The 13559-nt window shown below is 53.9% G+C and overlaps 5 protein-coding genes across 5 annotated transcripts; all 5 read right to left on the minus strand.

Moving 5' to 3' along the window:
* Positions 1-54: 54 nt before the first annotated feature.
* DACRYDRAFT_23157 (uncharacterized protein) lies at positions 55-3473 on the minus strand. The gene is made up of 7 exons (XM_040773125.1): positions 3101-3473; positions 3003-3047; positions 2779-2954; positions 2513-2727; positions 1054-2461; positions 763-1005; positions 55-712 (listed from the first exon to the last, which is right to left on the minus strand). The coding sequence occupies exons 1-7, from the start codon at positions 3439-3441 to the stop codon at positions 156-158; spliced, it is 2985 nt and encodes a 994-aa protein (XP_040627736.1). The 5' UTR covers positions 3442-3473; the 3' UTR covers positions 55-155.
* A 408-nt stretch (positions 3474-3881) lies between these two features.
* On the minus strand, positions 3882-5215 carry DACRYDRAFT_117231 (MFS general substrate transporter; the record flags this gene model as incomplete). Its single annotated transcript, XM_040770342.1, has 2 exons — positions 3882-5010; positions 5067-5215. The coding sequence occupies 2 exons, from the start codon at positions 5213-5215 to the stop codon at positions 3954-3956; spliced, it is 1206 nt and encodes a 401-aa protein (XP_040627737.1). The 3' UTR covers positions 3882-3953.
* A 102-nt stretch (positions 5216-5317) lies between these two features.
* DACRYDRAFT_108894 (uncharacterized protein) lies at positions 5318-5662 on the minus strand (the record flags this gene model as incomplete). Its single annotated transcript, XM_040768757.1, has 1 exon — positions 5318-5662. The coding sequence occupies one exon, from the start codon at positions 5660-5662 to the stop codon at positions 5318-5320; it is 345 nt and encodes a 114-aa protein (XP_040627738.1).
* Positions 5663-6212: 550 nt separating this feature from the next.
* Positions 6213-7694, minus strand: DACRYDRAFT_53949 (MFS general substrate transporter; the record flags this gene model as incomplete). The annotated part of the gene is made up of 3 exons (XM_040775217.1): positions 6213-7263; positions 7313-7511; positions 7556-7694. 3 exons carry the CDS (start codon positions 7692-7694, stop codon positions 6213-6215), a joined length of 1389 nt encoding a protein of 462 aa, XP_040627739.1.
* A 1805-nt stretch (positions 7695-9499) lies between these two features.
* On the minus strand, positions 9500-11193 carry DACRYDRAFT_23158 (uncharacterized protein). Its single transcript, XM_040773126.1, has 4 exons — positions 10708-11193; positions 10017-10649; positions 9815-9954; positions 9500-9749 (listed from the first exon to the last, which is right to left on the minus strand). Exons 2-4 carry the CDS (start codon positions 10565-10567, stop codon positions 9640-9642), a joined length of 801 nt encoding a protein of 266 aa, XP_040627740.1. The 5' UTR covers positions 10568-10649; positions 10708-11193; the 3' UTR covers positions 9500-9639.
* Positions 11194-13559: the final 2366 nt, after the last annotated feature.

Consider the following 13559-nt stretch of genomic DNA (forward strand, 5'->3'; position numbering starts at 1 on the left):
TCTTTGTTATTCCGACTTTCGGGTAAGAATAGAAAATACGATCATGTTGTGCCACTACTATCGCACGAGGCAAGCCCTTTCATCGACACGCAGAATGAACAAGATGCAAATGATAGGATTAGTACATGCGTATTATACAAATGCTTGATTAGAGACTACCGCACAGGCACACTGCTCCCCACTAATAGCAGGCCGAACCGTGCGCTGGGCTTGACGACATCCAACGGGTTGCCCACGTCTGTGTCGATCGCCTGCGCTGGCGTGCCGAGTCCCAGCAGCTGCTCAGGCGTTTTGGATGTGCCAAGTAGGGGCGCGAAGAGTACTTGGGTGCGTTGACGTTGCGTCTTCACAGAACTGGTGATTGCCGATTGAAGGTCTTCCGCTGGGTGTGACGACGAAGAGGCGACAGCATTCCGCAAACGATCTGCAGTGACCGCTAGTTTGTTCCCTTTCTTCGGAGGGTTCTGATTTGTGAGCGCTGACACGAACTCGACGTCCCACAGTGCTTGTGCGGCTACCCTGTCCTCGAAAGCGTCTACGTCCGCTAGCAATTCTGCTATCGCTGCTTGGTACTCGACTAAAAGACCCGTGACGACATCATCGTGTCCTCTCTGACTGCTTGCTATGCCGAGCTGGACAACAGATTGCTTGAGAGAAAGGAGGGATTGCACCAGGGCCGAGGAAGGTTGAGAGGGAATGCCAGACGTTGACGCTAGGTGATGGATCAGCCTATTTCCGAGCTCCAGCACCGATCTGTCTCACATAATGGCACGCGTCCCCATTGGCCCTTGGACATGGGACCAAACTCTGTCAACGCCTTCCTTACGGATGCCTTCCTCCATTGGGCAAACGATGCGCGATGAACTTCCTCGAACTCGGTCTGGTTGTCTAGGAATGCCTGTGAGTTTGTTCGGCCAAATGCTAGATCTGGCAACAAGCTCGACGTTTCCGAGATGATCGAGGCCAGTCGACCAATCAGGGAGATCACGTTGAAAGCCGTGTCTCCTGAGGGATAATGAGAGACAGCCGGACTGAGAATGTAGCTCGGCATACCAAGTTCCTCTTCTTCCAACACTTCCTCTTCTACCAAACCCCGCATCCTATCCGCCAACCTGCGGCAGGTCGAGCTCGCAGCAGGCATATGTTCATCTAACATCTGATTGAGCTGCTGCGTTGCTCCAGCATCTCCCAGGGTCTGGAAGTCGTCTCGGAGCTCTTGGGCCTTCAGCTCTAACTGAGCGAGTACTGACTGGACCAAAGGTGTCCTTCCCTTCGCCCGGTGTTGTAAAGCAGTGTGATACCTGCGGAAGGAGTTGAGGGCGATAGTCGAGTTTGCTGCCGAGATCGGTGGGACTGCGGGCAACGAGAGATCCGCGGCGAAGAAGAACTTGAGCGGCTTGACATCTGCCTGGCTGTCCTCTGCACCAGCCCGGATGAGCTTAGCAGCACGCTCCAGCTCCAGCTCCGCCGCTTCCTCCAAACTGTCTAGGCGTGCTTTCCACACCTCCGTCGCTCGCGCCTTGCAACTCCGTTCCATCCACGCTCTGAGCCCTCTTCGCTCCTCTTCCTTGAAATGCCCATCCTTCGCTATCCTCTCCGTAACTACCTTGCGCACATCCCAAATCTCTTTGATACTATCGAGCACGGCCATCCATTGGTTGGAGTGCTCCTCAAGGGTGGTGATGCAAGAATTGAACCAATCGCGTGTCTTTTGTCGCAAGATAGTGTTCTGCACATGGTTGAGCGGGGAGGAAGTGTCAATATAAGGCTTGAAGGACTGGATCGCGGACGGAAGGAAGCGCAGTAGCAACTGTGCGGAAGGGAACGAACGAAGCATGACGGGTGTTGAGATCCGTGACTTAGTCACAGGCTTGAGCACCTCCGTACGAGTTGGTGGGGACAAAAGGGATCTACTGCGAGAGAGGCCATCCATCGACGTAGAGCCCAGTGGTCCCCCCGGCGTCAGGGGCGAAAAAGCAGAGTCATCATCTGCATCTCCGGATTGGATCTTTTCCATCATCTCCTCGATCAGGGAAACGGACTGTCCATCCTCGGCACCAAACACTTCTCGCACCATACCTAGAGTCCCAGAGATGAGAGCAAGAGCGGTGGTTGCGGCGCTTTTCACTTGCTGGACAATCTCCGCTCGTCGGAGTGCGACTGGCTGAGGTACGGAATCGATTCCTGGTGTGCTCGGCTGGCCTTCCACCTGAGCTGTCGCCTCGAGCACAGGCTTGTCGTTCGTCAGCTGAACAGAGAGCGCTCTGCTCCGTTGGGAGAGAAACATTGACAAGGTATCAGATAATGGGAGGGTATCAAGCAGCAGGATAGTAATGAGCGTTTCGCTGAGTGTTTCTGCGGTCTGTTCCGGTTCTCGAAGTGACTGGGTGGCTCGTTGTGAGATCTGTGAGCGGAACTGACTAACAGTGTCCCATTGTCGTTGCATGATCGGGAATTGACCCTAGGAAGCAGTTTGAGCATGTCAAGTTCCTGCCGTAATGGGTTAACGTACCAGTACGTCAATCCCTAATCGTGCCCATCTTGTCTGTTCCGCATCCTCGTCTTCGTCGTGTTGTACCAATGCTCGATAAACTACCCGAGAGAGGAGGTATAACCATGCAGCTTGCAGATGCCGTTTCCTCTCGAGTAACCGCCAGAGGTGCTCAGGTGCGTCAAGCATCAGCTTGAGATGCGCAGAGAACTCGTGCAGTATCGGGAGCTGGGTGTCTATTCCTTCATTCAGCATACATTCCACTGTGACGAGGCATATACGCCCACCGACTACGGAATATCTCCTCGAATGACCTCCTTTTCGCTTCTCACGGTTGAGTGCTTCCCCCGGCTCTACAGAGCACAGATGTTTCATCTCTGTTAGTGAAGTGCGTACATGTCGTGCACTCTCGGCGATGGAAATGATACTGGTCGAAGCTTGCAGGAGGTCGCGATATCGTTCGCTGTTCTCATGTTAAGGAATAACAACGAAGCTGAGTATATGCGCTCACCCAACCATCAACCGCAGCTCTTCCTGCTTCGCATCCGCATCGTTTCTGTCAATGAATCAGATTATTAGTACAGCCTTTGTCAAGGTGCGTTCACGTACTTGAGTTTCGCTCGTATAGCCTTCACTTCAGGCACTGTATGCTTCACAAACACCTCATCGGGATCCATGCCCGAATCTTCCGGTTTCCAGCTGGCAGTGAACTTGAACGCATTCACCGCTGTGCCCGGGGTACGGGCAGTCGACAAGCCCGGAGACACAGCACCTGAATGTCCATTCGTGCTCTTACTGTTTCCGGTAGAGATGCCAAGCGCGTTCGAAGTCGCAGTAGCGGTGACCGTCGCTGTAGACGTCGAAGTTGAACTCCCATTCGCTACAGAAGCAGATATTCTCGGTGGAGGAGGGATGGAGATCGTAGGCTTCGCTCTGCGATGGCGGGACATCGCGAGAACGTTGCCTGAGCAGGCACTATGCGGTGTGATATGCTAGGAATTGGCTGGAGGCGCTTCACACACGTCCTCGAGGATGGCACGTCGAACAGCACTGCCACTAATTGAGAGATGTCTTCGATTAAGTATTCAGTTACTGAATTTATCTTAGGTTATGCCTTCTGTAAATAGAGTACTAGTATGCTCCTTTGAAGAGAATCAACTCCGATATCAAAAAAGCCCTCTTCTTTGGCAGAATTTCAACCCTCTCCCTCTAGTCTCGACAACATTCCAACATCTTCCAACGTTTTCTTTCCCGATTCAAGCGGCGACAAATACCCCCGGGCCGATTCCAACATCATGTTATCCTCTCGCCGCCAGGGGAGATTTTCCTGAAATTTCTATTCGATCACTGCCAGTCATTTGATTCCTAGTTCAAAATCACAGGAATAAATGGCACTGGTATCCAAAATGAGCTCTATCGATACATCCCAGTCACCCTATGGATCGCACTAAAGTACGTCGCCTCACCGCGTCTTCTCACCTCTAAGCGGCGGGGTAGACACAGAAGGCTCGTTCTCCTCTCTTTCCCGCTCCCTTTCTTCCCTCTCCTTCCTCCATTTCCCGCCCCACCGTCTTACCGCCTCCAGCGCCAACGCCCCCACCGCCGTCAGGCATGCCAAGATAGTCATGAACCACCCCGTGCCTATACTTCCCGTAGCGCTAGGTACGACAGCAGCGACGACCACGCCCGAGAACATCCGACACAAGTTGTGCACCGCGACCACGCTCGCTGCTTTCCCCGGTACCGCCTCGGAGTAGTATGCGATTATAGGCGAGTTGGTGAGCTGCATCCCTAGTGCGAAGAAGAATATCCCGACCAAAGGGACGATCCAGAACTGGCCAGTCTGGATCGTCCACCCGTAGATGAGCAATTCTATGGGAACAAAAGGCACGCCGAGCCAGGAGACGCGTAGGCGTACTTCGGGCCGATAGGCGTCCCCCATCTTCTGCTTGGCACGGATGACGACCATATCGCTCAGCTTTCCACTTGTTAGGCTGCCTAGGATCCCACCTAGACAGCCGGCGATGAACACAAGCCCAATGCTGACTTGGGAAAAGTTGTATGGCGGCACGGCGAATTCGTATGGAAGATCGGTGGAGTACGCGAAGGTGCAGGAGAAGCAGATGCTGATGTAGAGCGTCGTTAGTCCTATCGGGGGGAAAGCGAGATATTTGAGCGACTGGAGTGGGAGGAGACAGTGATTGAACGTTTCTTCTGCGAGGAGCTTGTGCCATTTCTTTCTTCGGGGTTCAGAGTCGGTCGTCGGGGATGGGAGGATGTGCATTGCTGCTTGTCGTGCTTTCAGCCCGACGGACGTCTCGGGAAGGAAGACGAGGATCATGAGCCACATAGCGACGCCGTATATTGCCAGAAACCACGCGATCGCTCTCCATCCTCGCCACTGGACGAGCAACCCGCCAAAGATGGGCGAAGAAGCGGACCAAGGTTGGGGAATATGTAGTATACTCCGAAAGCCCGACCGCGCTGGTTGGGGTAAAAGACATCCGAGAGCGTGCCAGCTCCGACACTGTGTGCGTGAGCTCACTTCCTGGCATTCACATTATGAAAAACGCACCTCTGTGCAGTGGAGCTCCCAACCGCCTGCAGGAATCGCAAGCCGATAACAGCACCGATCGTGTCCGCACGAGCGATCCCAATAGAGGAAACGACAAATATGATCGTGGTGTATACGTATACCGGTCTGCGTCCGTATCTTTCTGACATGTATGCGTGCCACATAGGACACGCCCCTAGCGCGAGGAGGAATACCGTGCCTACACAGATCAGCCGTGCTCCACTGTACGAAGAGAAAGCGGCACGCACTGGTCAGTTCACCTCGGTCTTCGTAGCGTCCATCGTAGCAAGCATAATATCAAACGCGGGAAGAAACGCGTTGCTACAGAAGGGCGCTGCGAGAGTGATGATAGACACAACGCAGAGGATGACGATCTTGACGTGCATGGAATACTGTTTCGGATCCTGGAGGATGGGGAAAACGGTGCCTGTGTCGATCCATCTGCGGCTAGCAAGTTCGGTCTGTGCTTTCCTGGGGCTCGGGGATGGGGGCACCTTCCCTGGGGCGATCTGAGGGGTGCAGCTGTTGGAGTGCACGGGCGTGGGAGAGTCATCCCCCGCAGAAGACGAGTCCAGCTCAGGTAGTGTTGGAGGCATCGTCTAACCAACAACAGTGAACAGTAAACAGTCAAATATCAAGCAATATCAACACATCTCCATATCATAGCGTAGCAGCAGTAGCACAGCTGAGTATTAGTATAGTCAACGCAGAACAACGAATCCCACCGAGCATGGACCGGTATATACCGCCCAGATGAGCTGACCGAGCACCAGGCCGCTGGCAAGCCGAGCCGTCAGCGCATGCTCCCAATAATAGAGACTGCGTCTCCGAAAATGCTCCGGGCCCGAACCTCCGGGCGGAAACTGGCTTTCGGCCTCGAGCTCTGTGTGACAGGAATGGGATGATGCATCGGGCGCGGACGCGAGCGCTCGCACGGCTGGAATCTCGGCCGGCAACTCGGCAGCTCGGCATGTACAGCTCGGCATACCACTTGTCTACTGGACATTACAGTAATAATGCGAATAATCTCATTGTTATTTCATGTCCTTCCTTCCAGACCATACCACCATCTATATCACACCTCCAACCAGGGATAACACTCCAATCTCCAACAAGGCAACAGCACCTCTGTACTGTAGCACACACTCACGACTTCTTCTCCTGCCCCCGCTCTTGCGCCTGGACCATCTCCCTTTCCCTTTCCCTCTCCTCTCTTTCCTCCCTCCACCTCCCACCCCACCGTCTCACCGCCTCGAGTGCCAACGCCCCCAAAGCCGTAAACCCCGCCAAGATAGTCATAAACCACCCTGTTCCAATACTCGCAATCGCCGTGGGCGTGACGGCGCTCACCAGCGCGCCCGCAAACATCCGGCACAAGTTGTGTACCGCTACGATGGACGCGCTCTTCCCTGGCACTGCTTCGGAGTAGTAGGCGATTATGGGAGAGTTGGCGAGTTGCAGCCCGATGCAGAAGAGGAATATCCCTATGAGAGGGATGAACCAGAACTGGTTCGTCTCTATCGTCCATCCATATAATAGCAATCCAACAGGGACGAAAGGTACACCGAGCCAGGAGACCTTGAGTCGCACTTCAGGCCGGTAGGCGTCCCCCAGCTGCGCCTTGGAACGTATGACGAGCATATCGCTCAGTTTCCCGCTAGTCACGCTGCCCATTATCTGCCCAAGGCAGCCAGCGATGAACACGAGCCCGATCGAGATCTGGGAAAAGTAGTAAGGCGCCGCGGCGTATTCGTAGGGTATGTTGGTGGAGTAGGCAAAGGTGCACGAGAAGCAGATGCTGATGTAGAGCGTTGTGAGCCCTATTGGGGGGAAGGCGAGGTACTGCAGTGACTGGAGAGGACGGAGACAGTGGTTGAACGTCTCTTCCCCTAGTCGGGTGTACCATTTCTTCTCGCTCCGAGGGGGGGTAGTGGTTGGGGAGGGGAGTGTGCGCGCCGCTTGACGCGCTTTGAGCGCTACGGACGTCTCGGGGAGAAGGATAAACAGCATGATCCACATTGCGACTCCGTAAAGGGCGAGGAACCAGGCAATTGCGTGCCATCCTCGCCATTGGACTAGGAGGCCACCAAAGATCGGGGCGAGAAGAGGACCGAGGTTTGGGCAGACGTAGTATACCCCGAAAGCGCGACCTCGCTGGTGGGGGTAGAAGATGTCCGACAATGTGCCAGCTCCGACGCTGGGATGTGTTAGCTGCGCTCTGTTGGCAGAAAGAGGGAGGGACGCACCTCTGCGCCGTGGAGCTGCCTACGGCTTGCAGGAACCGCAAACCGATGACGACGCCGATGTCTGTTGCACGGGCAAGGGCGACGGAGGAGATGACGAATATGATCGTGGTGAAGATGTATACCGGTCTTCGGCCGTAGCGTTCTGAGAAGTAGGCGTGCCACATGGGACATGCACCGAGCGCGAGGAGGAATACGGTGCCTTCGTTGGTCAGTGTAGTTCTCATCCGAAGAGAGAGGACTCACTCGTCATGTTGACATCTGTCTTGCTCGCATGGAGCGTATTGAGCATGATTGTGAACGCGGGTAGGAAGGCATTCCCCACGAAAGGAGCAGCGAGGGTGACGATACTGACGACGATGAGGATGATGACCTTGATGTACATTGGGTATCGTTTGGGATCTTGGAGGACGGGGAAGAGACAGCCGACGTCTAGCCATCGTCGTGTTGCTAGCTGGGGTGGCTGCTGATCTTGGGGAGATGCCTTGAGTGTAGGCTTGTCGTTGACTGGTGAGAGTGAGATGGATGCTGAGGGTTGCTTGCTATCCTGCTGCAGTTGGTCAGGTGACGTCGGTGTAGTTGTCCCCCTCTCCATCTTTGTGCTGTTTGCGGTCATTATTGTCGTTGAGGGTGCATGAGTCGTGGTACATAAGTGCGCATCTGTGCTAGTCGAAGGGGGTATAAGTATATTCAGTGCAGGGGTGTCATGCCGAGTTGATCATGCCGAGAGAAGGAGAGAAGAAGACAGCAGACGATCTTCTCTCTTCATTCCCTCTCTTTCCCTCTTCATCCCTCCAAAGGGTCTCTTCGGCACGCCCGGCCCTACCTGTGCCGTCCAACATCCTGAATGAATTCCAATTCGGACATCTTTGTCCCCCTTTCTTATCCATTCCGACCCTCTCCCTGACATGAATCCCCCTTGCCGAACTCACCTTTCCCTCCTCGGCACATCATTATTGCCTATTAGCAATACTTCTCACTGTCCATCAGGCAACGACAGAATAATAAAATGACACCATTTACTGTACACGTGCACGTGCGCCCACTCATCAAGAGAGAAGCAACGGCTATCAGGTCTCGGCAGCCCTAAAAATACCCCTCGGCCGGCAACGTTCCCCACAACCCCCACCACTCGCCACTCCAGCTCGGCTTCCTATCTCCCTTCCCTGACCGGCATCTCGGCACAAAAAGCCGTGCACTCAATCACCACCAAAGTCGATTATGTGTTTAATCTTGCTTCTTTCTGGTGGTTCTGTCGGTCCTCTTGCCGGTCGTTCAGCTGCTGGCATAACACCTGCGGCGACTCATCTTCCCTTCCTCTGATGGGACAAAAATACCTGCAACGCGCTCCCAAGTGCCAGTTTGGAGCTTGATCTTCCCCAAGGTTCTATCCAGTGTTGTTTCGCCAGGACACGACTCGGCATGACGTCCTCTCAACCCATTCCCACCGGCACCACATCACGTTACGTTCAGAACACCGTCTCCAGATCTAGAGCAGCTAACACAATCAACATTAATATTCCGCGTTTTTCCACGGGCAGAAGCCCAGCTTACACAATCCATCATTTCGGCACTTCGGCACTTCCGTATTTCCGTATTTGACATGCCGAGCTCTCCGGCTGTTACGTTCCGGCAAGTACGCCGGCGCTCGGATCCGAAGTTACCGGCGCCGTGCCGTTCTCGAGGAAACGATGTTGGATGTGCCGGAAATAAGCCCTGCCGGCTTGGCGTGTCTGTCCTTGGCAGAGTGTTGATCGGGAAAGGAGAGGGGATGCGTGCCGGGATTAATGTGCCAAGGGGCCAGGGCGCGTGGGCGCTTAGATTGCTCATGGGCGCTTGGGCTGTGTGTGGCCTTACGTTGCCTGAATGCTGGGCAACCTGTTCCTGTTCCTGTTCGGTTTCTTACTCGCTGGCCTTAGAGCACTGCTCGGAGGCACAGAGGGACGGACTGCGGCACACAGGAACAAGTCTGGATCTCGAACCCCTTCATTAATTAACTCATCTCCGACATCGGGAGAAGGACAAAGAACGAGAAAATGAATGTGTCCCGCAGTGCCGAGTGCGCCGTGCACCGAATCGGTCCGCACAGCGGAGAGCAGAAAACACGGCACGTAACATAGCATACACGAAGGCTGTTCGACTCTGGGATGTGTTCGTTCCTCTTTCTCCTTGTTGGGTGAGGCTGGCCTTGATGTTTCTTGTTGCTGGATAGGTACGTTGGTTGATGAGTGGAATGGGAATTAGGTCGCCGAGTGGCGTATTAGCTGACCGGTTAGTCTTTTCATTAGGTTGTCTTAGGGTAGGCAAAGTCAATCCATGACCGGAGCCGCTCAGTACAGCGGGGCAGTGGTGAACATCTTCCATTCGAGCCGGATACTGTTCGACGCCTCGCGGATGACGAGCAGGATGCTCTTGGGGAGCACGGACCAGATGCTATCGCCTACGATGATGACCACCACCACCAGGTCAGCTTCTTCGTCGGTTTCGCGGGGGAGGGTTGCTTGCCTGGTGCGGGCGCCGCCGGCTGTCCCCTACTCACTGCGCGGCGAGCCTCGTACGCGTCTTTCTCCCTCACAGCGGCTTCATACCCCACGCACAGGGGGCAGGGGATCGTGCACCCGCACTGGCTAAGAGCGCGTGAGAATCTGGGAAAGCCACGTGTCAGTACCGCGTGCATATATGCCAAATTAGGACGGTGGCAACGTACCCTGCCTTCCCGCACCCGGCGCACTTGGTCCGCTTGCCATGGCAGACCTGGCAGTTCTGCATGAATCGGGCTCGGAAGGTCTCACCATCGAGCACCTTCACGCGACCGCGCGATGCCTCCTGCAGCCAGTTGATCTGGCCAGCGGGGCTCCGGTGATAGCCGGGATTGGGACCGGAACGGTAGCGCGGGTCGACGCGGATGACGTCCGACTCGCAGTGGATGTCGTTCCTCTCGTACCCGTAGGCGTCGTACGTCGGATATCGGATGTGGATAGCGCCAGAGTCGGGGTCGACAGACTGGATCATGAATGGTGCGCCGTTCCGCATGCGATTGTCGATCCCGGAAGCATCACGTTCATCAAGATCGAGATAGAAGACTGTGCCTTCGCGCATAAAGCGGCGAAGCAAGGATGGGGAGAACGTAGAGAGGAACCACTTGTTCAGAGCGAGGACAGAAAGGCACTCCTGAGGTGGAAGCTCGTCGATGACACCGTATAGTACATCTGCCGGGAGTGAGGACGAAACAGGAGGGAGCATGCGTCGGGGAGCCATTGTGTTTGTTGCGAAATGAGATGAAGCCCGGAATGAGAAAATGAAGTGGATCTTTAGGGCGGACAAAAGCGAAGATGATTAGCTGAAACGTAACATTTTCGTTAGGAGCGAAGCGGCAAACAAAAGGGGAGACGACGTACTCACCGCGTTTTGGCCCGATATTTATTGGGTCAAAACAGGTGAAGAAGCACCTTTCTGCGTCCGGTAAGCCAATCACAGGTTTCAAATCGTGCTTCTCGGCTTGAAAAGTCAAGAAAGGTTGGTTTAAACCTCCTTTCTTAACACAAGAAAGGCAGGCGCAAAACGCGGTGACTGGTTGTCTTTGTGCGGTTACACTGCCACGGAAGTTGCAAGAGGTTACTAGTGCTATGCGATGTCGCTGTGCTCAGGGGTCGATAGCTGTCGTCGACGTGTAACAGTAACCAGTATCCCGGTAGTGAACGACTGAGGGGTGATTAGTGCAAGTGAAGCCTCGAAAAGATGCGGCGACGTCCGTCTTATATGTGCAGAGCGCCTCGAGGCAGAGTGTGTGCTGTCTAGCGTAGATGTATGCATCCCTCCATCAGAGAAGATGATATGGGTATGAGCACCGCCGTTGCGGGAGCATCATCGGTGCATATCTTGGCCTAGAAAGGAGCTCCTTTGGGTAACAGACCGAGCGGACAACGAGCACAATGGCAAGAAGAAAGCCCTGCCAGCACCTTCCCTTCATCCATGTCAGGGGACATTCGAGATGGTCGAGACTGAGTTAGGCAATAGGGGCAAACGCCATTGTCCTCGACTGCTTCTTTCCGTGAAGTCCGCGTCGTGCATTGCTTCCGTTCAGGGACCTCCCTCTGCTTCTTCCGGTTCCTCATTGTGCGGTTTCCTCCTTCTTGCCATTGTCACCTCTACTCAACACTGAACGTTGTCGCTCACCGAGCGGGCAGAAACGTCTCTACAGCGTTTACCGGCTTTCCGTCTAGAACACGAGTCCCAATGAGGATATCCGCCGTGATTCCTATCGCGCGCTGACCGAATGAAAGCGTGGGACGCCGAACGTGGCCCATTCATCGGTCGATAACTACCACATTGTCGCTCAAGATGACATTCAACAATCACTATATGTCAATATCAACATCTCTATGACATCGTATCGCTGCTATAGGTGACTTTTCTACGTAGTTTATCTTGCTATATTGCGCAATGTTATCGCAGCTTGCTTAGGGGATACTCTATTTCTGATCCGACCATCTCTCTGTGTTACAAGTGATCTCGCGTGGAGTCACTGCCGCCGAATATGACATTCAACAAAGATACTGTCATATCAGCCTATCAGCCCATCGGAAAACGTGATATGCTGGAGCAAGTAAAATATCCCTACCATCACGTGCTATCGCAACTTTGTGCGCCGTCTCCCTGCCAACCGCATTCATCATCTATATGATAACAACGAGGACAATGGGCTATCATCCGAATTTTGGGTATCAATGTTTACAATCGCGTGGAGTCGATGAATGCTGCCACGTAAGGGCATCCCATTGAAGACCCTGGAATCGGACAATGGCGCGAAGTCTATCTTCAGATTCCGATCCTCAGGCACTAACTCCCTTCGTGAGGTTGGTCATTGTCAGGGGATCTTGGGATCGTACGCGGGGTAATACAAACATCCTCCCATTTAGGCCATGACAACGCCTGACGTCGATCCTTCGGCCTCCGGAGCGCAACCCGAGAGTTCTTCATTGTGCCCCGCAGCCTGTCGGAACAGCACATACCCATCCTGCGCATGTGGAGCCTAGGCGAGGCGGCATTCCGCCTGTGCTGGTATGATGGTGGAGATCCTGAGACGATTGAGGAGAGGCGTTGTCCCTTCTTCACCTCGGGCCGATCGGCACGTGCGGGCCTGAGTGCCTTGCCCGCGGACTGTTGGTGGAGCGGCGGGGAATGAGAGAAAGGTATGACTTGTATTCATGTTGTTGTCGTTCGAGTGTTCACTAGGAGTCTAGATGATCAACTATCTGCCTCTACTAGGAGTTTACGTACGACTCGCCTCAAACAGCCAAGCAAAAATCAGACTTGGCTCATTTACAACTGTATTTGTTTCCACGATCTGTCGACATGGTTGTGCTCCAATACGCGTCAAGAGATGAACTCTTGACGCGGCTTTCCCACGCATGATTTGGCACTGCTGCGAGCTCCTAGTTTACTGTTTTCTATGCCAAGTCTGACAGCTGAGTAGCTCGCATGTTCGTGTCGCGTTCGAAATCCTCATTCGCGACCTGCCGATCTATCCTTTAAACGAGTCCTTATTCCTGAGCTGATGTGAAAGGCGATAACACCTACACTCTTCTATCCAGTTGAAGCAGAGGTAAAATGAAGACAAGGTAGACATGTTGATCGTCTTGACGGTGGATTCCCGCAAGGACGCGTCGTCGGGCAAGCTTTCACACGCTTCTTAGACCATCACGTGGAATCACGTGAGAACGCCCTCACTCATTATTTTGGGTGTTTGATTCTCTGACAATCGACAACCTACCTAGGTATATATGGCCTCTGATTTGGATAATGAAACCGTCCAAGATCTGTGGAAGCGTGGCCCCTCGAACAAAGGAAATGAGGTCTGGTCTCGACTTGTAAACCTGCTGAAAAGCGGTGATCCGAATAGCACCTTACAATGCTTCGGGGTGCGGGAGTCGTGAAGCACGCTCGACCCTCGAATTTACAGCGAAATACTAGATAATCAAAGGGGATAGTTCTGCGCCGGCCACCGAGGCGGAACATGATAGTCCGAAAGGTACTGTACAGAAACATCGGTCCGTCGTGTCACAGCACGTGATAACAGGTCATTGCTGACTAAACGTAGGGTCCAACCATGGCACAACCAATCATGGACTGTGCGGAGCTGTTCCCGCCGTCTTCTGGATAGGCAACGCTTTCCAACTGAACAGATGAAGGGCGTTGATATTTACGACCCCTCTGCAACACGGCTTGGTGTCGTCAAGACCCGGTATCC

This window comes from Dacryopinax primogenitus, assembly GCF_000292625.1.
Source record: "Dacryopinax primogenitus strain DJM-731 SS1 chromosome Unknown DACRYscaffold_12, whole genome shotgun sequence".
NCBI lineage: Eukaryota > Fungi > Basidiomycota > Dacrymycetes > Dacrymycetales > Dacrymycetaceae > Dacryopinax > Dacryopinax primogenitus.

Coding starts and splice junctions, on each gene's coding strand:
- DACRYDRAFT_23157 (XM_040773125.1), bottom strand. CDS start 3,441: ATGTCCCGCCATCGCAGAGCGAAGCCTACGATCTCCATCCCTCCTCCA. Junction 2,955..3,002: donor GAGCTGCGGTTGATGGTTGG/GTGAGCGCATAT, acceptor ACATGAGAACAG/CGAACGATATCGCGACCTCC. Junction 2,462..2,512: donor GATTAGGGATTGACGTACTG/GTACGTTAACCC, acceptor ACTGCTTCCTAG/GGTCAATTCCCGATCATGCA.
- DACRYDRAFT_23158 (XM_040773126.1), bottom strand. CDS start 10,567: ATGGCTCCCCGACGCATGCTCCCTCCTGTTTCGTCCTCACTCCCGGCA. Junction 9,955..10,016: donor GCCGGGTGCGGGAAGGCAGG/GTACGTTGCCAC, acceptor TGGCTTTCCCAG/ATTCTCACGCGCTCTTAGCC. Junction 9,750..9,814: donor GCCGGCGGCGCCCGCACCAG/GCAAGCAACCCT, acceptor TCATCATCGTAG/GCGATAGCATCTGGTCCGTG.